Source organism: Aegilops tauschii, chromosome 2 (assembly GCF_002575655.3).
Source record: "Aegilops tauschii subsp. strangulata cultivar AL8/78 chromosome 2, Aet v6.0, whole genome shotgun sequence".
Lineage (NCBI taxonomy): Eukaryota > Viridiplantae > Streptophyta > Magnoliopsida > Poales > Poaceae > Aegilops > Aegilops tauschii.
This window is the reverse complement of record NC_053036.3, coordinates 116,727,742-116,735,114: the sequence shown is the minus strand read 5'-3', so window position 1 is coordinate 116,735,114 and position 7,373 is coordinate 116,727,742. Positions and strand designations below refer to the sequence as shown.

The following is a 7,373-nucleotide window of genomic DNA, read 5'->3' as shown; positions in this document are numbered from 1 at the left end:
TCCATATGCATGCGGTGATGCCTATGTCAACGTCTCCATATGCCCGTTTGAGTCAAAAGGGCGCGAGAATAAAAAGGGCCGGAGTTTGGAAAGAAGCTCATATTCATATACACTAGCTAGCTAGGCCAGATTCGGTGACGAGAAGATTTGGTGTTCCCCTACTGTTTCTACTCGGCAAAGAACAGGAGAGCATAATAATCGGTGCCTGCACTGCCTGTCGTCGCAACTTGCAAGCCGGAGATCGATCGAGCGGGGATCGAATCGGTGCCGATCGACGTCAAATTATACTGCGTTTGATTGCAAGATCAATTAAACAAAGCGGGTGCATGTCTGTTTAATCACAGCCAGGTAGGTGAAGGTGTGCATCATGCATGCATCTGTGAGCCAAGGAGTAGTAGTAGAGTACTCTTGGTCGTGACACGTGATTCGATGCTGCGTCTGTGACCGACCGAGATCGATGGAAGCATGGGCGCAGAGACTGCTCGAGCGCAGGCTGCACCGGCCGATGCATCATGCACTACTCGATCCGCCTTCTCAGTAATCGGTCGCATGCTCGATCTGTGGTGGAATTTACTCCGCCACCAGCATGCAGTGCCATGCATTGATCTGAAGGTGCAGGATTGGCCGTACAGGGGCAAGCAAGCAGGCCCGACGGCCTTGGTAGCTAGCTACTGGTAGTTTTGACTTCTCACACAGGCATACATGATCGGTCCATGCATTTACGAACTGTTGGCGAATCGGTCTGTGCACTGCATACCCATACACATGTACTGTGCACTTGGCTAGGGCCTCGATCGCATGCCAGCTTCTCCCTTGATTGCATACCATATTTTCTTTTCATTTTCCACCAGCAACAGTTACAACGACCAGGTACCATGCAACATACTCCCTCCGTAAAGAAATATAAGAGCGTTTAGGTTACTAAAATAGTGATCTAAACGCTCTTATATTAGTTTACAGTGGGAGTAACTAACAATACTAGCACAGCAATAACTTAACAACTTCTCAACGGAGATCACATCATAACAAGCTAACGATGAAACAAGTAATAGAACAAGTTTATAGTGTAGGGTGAGAAAAAGGAGGGCTACTTTGTCACTCCCATTTCTGTCATAGCTAATAAGGGAAGGCTATTCGCAAAACAAAAATTAACGGAGGGCTAATTACAAGACCTTGCGAGAAGGATACAGTAATAGAAACCTTCGGAGCCAAGGCCTAGCAAGGGTCACTGCTCGATCTGGATCTTATATATCGATCCCAATACGCATGCATGCAATGTTCTACTAGATGAAACGAAAGACACACCAAGTCCAAAAAGGAAACAAGCTAGACTTGATGTACTAGATATATAGCCTGCTCGATCTCCATGTTGAGTTAGAGCTAGAAGGCTGCTAGCTGATGAATTAACCCTTCTTTGTCTCGTTGCTCTTCACCAGCTTGTGCAGGAACTCCTTTACCTGCATAACATGACCAAGCCAGGTTACACATATGAAAACAAAATTCATGTCAAACTCAAAGCCCATAATTATTAACATTTCATTGCTTTATTTCTCCAAACAATCGACTTTACCGGGAAGCAGTTTGAGAGCATGTAGTATATGTCATGCACCTAACGGCTAGCTCTACTACTGCAACAGTGCACAATATATGGTATGTAGTTGCTTTAGGTAGGTAGGTAGCTAGCCGTGCTAACTTTAGAAAGCATAAAATGACTGCACAAAAATAGGCATGCAGCTATTATACATTCCATATACATGCATATATACATATATATAGTGGACTGTTGTGTATACCTCAGCAGGCTCACGCAGAGAATAGGATGCGCTAGTCTCCTTTGGAAACTTTGTCACAAGGATCCCGATGCCTTGTCCCATGTTGCGCAGCACCTATTTTAATTTTTTGCAAAAGAGCGTCAGTACATTTGTTCTTTCAACGGATCGGATCGATACCGTGCATCAGCGCAAAAGAGGACAGGTGTATCGCGCACTATACTTCGAACGCATCCTCGTCTGTGCGGTCATCCCCGATGTATATCGGGAAAACGTCGCCACGCCCCGCAAAGCCTGTGAAGATAAAACCATCATCAAAACTTTACATTAGTAGCAAGTAAGTAACGAGACATGCATGAAGTAGCAACTATATTTATGCATGCACTATATTTTTTTTCTAAACAACGGGCTGTGCGGTCGATTTCCTTTAAAGAAAACACCCGGGTTTTTTGTAAATCTTTTTATTGCGTTTCTTTTGCAAAGTTTCTATGGCTATGGTCTTTTCTTGGTCTCTCATGTAGTTTATGTGTATGTTTGTATCTATACTGAGAGTATATTGTTTAATGATGATATACGGTTTCTCTAAAAAAGAAAGAAACCGCCACGGTTACGACAATCATGTGCCGTTTTCTTTGCAGGCTAAGCGGCGCGTGGCGACGTTTTCTAAACAAAACAACGGGCTGCACCGTCGATTTCCATTAAGGAAACCACCACAGTTACAACAATCATGATGTGTTGTGTAAGAACTCACCAAGACACTCAAGCAAGAACAGAAGGGCCTTCCCCTTGTGCCACTCGATGGTGGGCCGGATCTCTAGGACCTTTCTTCCCTCGGTGATCTCGAGGTCCTCGTAGACGTCCAGCACCGCCTTCACCTCCCTCCCAAGAGCGTCCCACTCCGCCTCCTCGACGCAGCGGAAGTGCACCGAGAGGCAGAACTTGTTGTTCTCCACCATGGCCCCCGGGATGGACTCCATCTTCGCCGTCAGCGTCTTATACACCTGCAATCGATCCAGCCGGGCCAGACTTGTCAGCAAATCATATATTCTATCAGTAGCTAGTACTACCAGTAGTGGACTTTTTTTGGATAAAAGTACCAGTGGTGGACTTGATAGCGAGAAAGAAGGACACCAAGGTTACTAGTAGTTGATTGGGAACATTATTTGTTTCGTCTCAGAAAGTTTAATTAATCTCGATCCCACCGGTGAAAGACAAGGTCAGGTCGTGCATGCCTACCTTCTGGATGACAGGCAAGAACTTGGTCGCCGGCTGGCACAGAACCTCGTCAGCCTGCGTAGACAAATCCAACAACCACTCAATCACGCAGCTCACAAGGGATTTAATTACCGCGAACAAAAAATTAGGGCCGAAAAGTCTCTTTCACGACGAAAAGCGGAGACTGTAGGGAGATGTCGACTAACTTAACTAACCTTTGCCTTGTGGTTAGACACTTTGGTGGGGCCCTTGATGTCCATGCCGTGGCTCCCGGCATAGTACAGCTCCTCCAGTTTCACAAAGTTGAACACCTGCGTATGTATTGCACCAGCCCATAAATACAAATACAGTGCAAAAAATACTGTGGGCGGAAGTACTACTGCAAGGGAGAAGAGGCAACCGAGCAAAGGGAAAGGGTCCCTGCCTTTCTCTCATTCTGTGGGCGGAAATACTACTGCGAGAAAACGCTCATAAAAACGCTCGCTATGCCTCTTTGAATGTACTGTTGTGTGTATAGCGTCTAGGTTCACGCCCGCAACCAAATGCGGCATGCATGCCATGTCATGTGGGCGGTGAAAATCAACGCCCAAATATTACGAAAGGGAACCTGGAAGATTCCGTTTACGGTGCACGTTGGAGGAGAGGGGAAAAAACAGGCACGAAGAAAGCAACAACAAAAATAAATGCAGCAGCAGCAGCAGCAGCAGCAATAAATGTAGCACTACGGGATGGTATGTTGGCACTAGAATGTATAGTACCTTGTCTCTGCATCGCCCGCTCACGATGGCCGTCGGGAAATGCTGCGCGACGCCCCTCACCGCCTCCCTCATCTGCGTCAAAGACCCACGTTAATTAAGAACACAACAGTGCGAGGGAACCTTATGAACAGATCTGCTCTGCTTCGATCGCGCCGCGAGGAGGCGGCAGAAGACACGAAACGAGGGAGGGAGACTGACCTCCTCAGTCATGACGGCGCGGTCAGGGTCCTCGACGATCGGCGAAAGGGTGCCGTCGTAGTCGAGGAACATGACGATCTGCTTCCCCTCGGCCGCCGCCAGCACGCCCTCGAACCACTCCAATGCTGACGGGTGATTCTCCTGCGATTCAGGCAAAGATTCTTCAGCCATGAAGAGAGGGAGGGAAAGAAAGCACGCCGTGGCCATGGATGCATGTCAAAAAGCTTACGATCCACTCCTCTTGGTCGGCGCCGGTGGGGGACATGGCGTGGCGGGGCGAGGAGGCCTTCATCGAGTCCAGCAGAGACCCGGCCATCACCACCGCCGAGGTGGCGAGGTCCATGCGGCCCAGGGAGGCCTTCCTGCAGTCGCGCGCCCTCCGCGGCGGGAAGGACGCGAAATGGCGACCCGGCTGCGCCGGCGCCGCCACGGCGGTGACCGCGTCCTCGGCAGCAAAGGCGGCGTGGTTCGTCATGACGAGAGAGCGGACCAGCACAGGGGAGAGACCGAAGAAGCGGTGGGAGAAAGCAACAAGGTGCGTGGGCTTCAACGGGAGTAACGGACGAAGAGAAGGAGAAGCTGATGCCGATGGTTTCTGGGGAGTGGAGGGAGGAGAGGGGGGTTGGTTTGATGGTTGGGGGCGGTGGACTTCGGGCCTATATATAGGGGTGTAAGCCTGGCCCACCTCTGGATTTTTTTACGTGGAAGTGCCACATTTTAATGCTTGGGAAATACATGGGGCAAAGAAGAAGAAATGGTCTGTCGACATAATTCCAAGCATTTTGCGCTTCATGTCAATTGTGTTTGACAAAAATTGTGTACACTGCTAGAGTTATAATGAGGCGATATATCTGTCCTTAGATGCTAAATCGTGTGACCATACATTTCTTCAAGTTGCTTTCGATGATAACGTCATATGATTTTACGTGCCAAATATAACTATAATGCCATAACATTTCGAAGAGGGATTTGATTATTAGAATGTTGTTGCTCCAAAAATAGCCATACGCACTCATCGACTCAAACATGAATATAATTGATTGCTACCATTTTATACTAGTGCATATGAATTATGGTGACTAAACACAGAAATGGGTTGAACTGTCTTCTTTAATGAAAACCGGGAAGGATGCCCATTGTTTTAGACAAATAACAGAGACGCTGGATTAAATCGGGGGTTACCAAAAGAAAAACATAAATTGGTGGTTATTAGAAGAAGGGAAAGAAAAAGAGCGGCAGTTAGGTGCTACGTACTATTTTTATACCATTATGTATATGAGTTGTGAGGGCTAAACCATGGGTTAGGGCGGTTTCTTTAATGCAAAACAGACATGATGCCCACTGTTTCTACAAAAATAACAAAAGGCGGGATAAAAGCGACCTTTATTAGAAACGACGGTTACTGAAAGAAAAAATAATATTAAAACGATGGTTATTAGAAGGAGAATAAAAGGACGTTTGGGATGGGGCTAGAGCGAACGAAAGGTTCGGTAAGACTAACATGTTGGAAATATGCCCTAGAGGCAATAATAAATAGGTTATTATTATATTTCCTTGTTCACGATAATCGTTTATTATCCATGCTAGAATTGTATTGATAGGAAACTCAGATACATGTGTGGATACATAGACAACACCATGTCCCTAGTAAGCCTCTAGTTGACTAGCTCGTTGATCAATAGATGGTTACGGTTTCCTGACCATGGACATTGGATGTCGTTGATAACGGGATCACATCATTAGGAGAATGATGTGATGGACGAGACCCAATCCTAAGCCTAGCACAAGATCGTGTAGTTCGTTTGCTCAGAGCTTTTCTAATGTCAAGTATCAGTTCCTTAGACCATGAGATTGTGCAACTCCCGGATACCGTAGGAATGCTTTGGGTGTACCAGACGTCACAACGTAACTGGGTGGCTATAAAGGTGCACTACAGGTATCTCCAAAAGTGTCTGTTGGGTTGGCACGAATCGAGACTGGGATTTGTCACTCCGTGTAAACGGAGAGGTATCTCTGGGCCCACTCGGTAGGACATCATCATTATGTGCACAATGTGACCAAGGAGTTGATCACGGGATGATGTGAGTTACGGAACGAGTAAAGAGACTTGCCGGTAACGAGATTGAACAAGGTATCGGGATACCGACGATCGAATCTCGGGCAAGTAGCATACCGATAGACAAAGGGAATTGAATACGGGATTGATTGAATCCCCGACATCGTGGTTCATCCGATGAGATCATCGTGGAACATGTGGGAGCCAACATGGGTATCCAGATCCCGCCGTTGGTTATTGGCCGGAGAACGTCCTGGTCATGTCTGCATGGTTCCCGAACCCGTAGGGTCTACACACTTAAGATTCGATGACGCTAGGGTTATAGGGAAAGTATGTACGTGGTTACCGAATGTTGTTCGGAGTCCCGGATGAGATCCCGGATGTCACGAGGAGTTCCGGAATGGTCCGGAGGTAAAGATTTATATATGGGAAGTCCTGTTTTGGTCACCAGAAAAGTTTCGGGTGCTATCGGTAATGTACCGGGACCACCGGGAGGGTCCCGGGGGTCCATCGGGTAGGGCCACCGGCCCCAGAGGGCTGCGTGGGCCAAGTGTGGGAGGGGACCAGCCCCAGGTGGGCTGGTGCGCCCCCCCACAAGAGGCCCAGGGCGCAGGAAGGGGGGAAGGGGGAAACCCTAGGCTCAGATGGGCCTAAGGCCCATCTAGTGGGGCGCCCCCCTCTCTCCCCCCCTTGGCCGCCCCCCAAGCCCCATCTAGGGCTGGCCGCACCCCTTTGGGGGGGGAACCCTAGATGGGGGCGCAGCCCTCCCCCTCCCCTATATATATTGGGGTTTTGGGGCTGCCATACACACGAGAGCACATCTCCCTCATGGCCCAGCCCTACCCCTCTTCCTCCTCCTCTCCCGCGGTGCTTGGCGAAGCCCTGCGGGATTGCCACGCTCCTCCACCACCACGCCGTCGTGCTGCTGCTGAACGGAGTCTTCCCCAACCTCTCCCTCTCTCCTTGCTGGATCAAGGCGTGGGAGACGTCACCGGGCTGCACGTGTGTTGAACGCGGAGGCACCGTTCTTCGGTGCTTAGATCGAAATCAACCGCGATCTGAATCGCTACGAGTATGACTCCTTCATCCGCGTTCTTGCAACGCTTCCGCATCGCGATCTACAATGGTATGTAGATGCACTCCCCTTCCCCTCGTTGCTAGAATACTCCATAGATTGATCTTGGTGATGCGTAGAAAATTTTGAATTTCTGCTACGTTCCCCAACAGTGGTATCAGAGCTAGGTCTATGCGTAGTTTCTATGCACGAGTAGAACACAAAGCAGTTGTGGGCGTAGATGTTGCCAATTCTTCTTGCCGCTACTAGTCTTATCTTGTTTCGGCGGCATTGTGGGATGAAGCGGCCCGGACCGACCTTAC

General features: G+C 48.7%; 1 protein-coding gene across 1 annotated transcript; it reads right to left on the bottom strand.

Moving 5' to 3' along the window:
* Positions 1 to 994: 994 nt before the first annotated feature.
* On the bottom strand, positions 995 to 4,559 carry LOC109774139 (trehalose 6-phosphate phosphatase RA3). The gene is made up of 9 exons (XM_020332854.3): positions 4,170 to 4,559; positions 3,941 to 4,081; positions 3,743 to 3,814; positions 3,200 to 3,295; positions 3,006 to 3,059; positions 2,521 to 2,770; positions 1,993 to 2,063; positions 1,794 to 1,886; positions 995 to 1,457 (listed from the first exon to the last, which is right to left on the bottom strand). Exons 1-9 carry the CDS (start codon positions 4,413 to 4,415, stop codon positions 1,404 to 1,406), a joined length of 1,077 nt encoding a protein of 358 aa, XP_020188443.1. The 5' UTR covers positions 4,416 to 4,559; the 3' UTR covers positions 995 to 1,403.
* Positions 4,560 to 7,373: the final 2,814 nt, after the last annotated feature.

Coding starts and splice junctions, on each gene's coding strand:
- LOC109774139 (XM_020332854.3), bottom strand. CDS start 4,415: ATGACGAACCACGCCGCCTTTGCTGCCGAGGACGCGGTCACCGCCGTG. Junction 2,064..2,520: donor GTTCTTGCTTGAGTGTCTTG/GTGAGTTCTTAC, acceptor TTATCTTCACAG/GCTTTGCGGGGCGTGGCGAC. Junction 1,458..1,793: donor CTCTGCGTGAGCCTGCTGAG/GTATACACAACA, acceptor CATGTTATGCAG/GTAAAGGAGTTCCTGCACAA.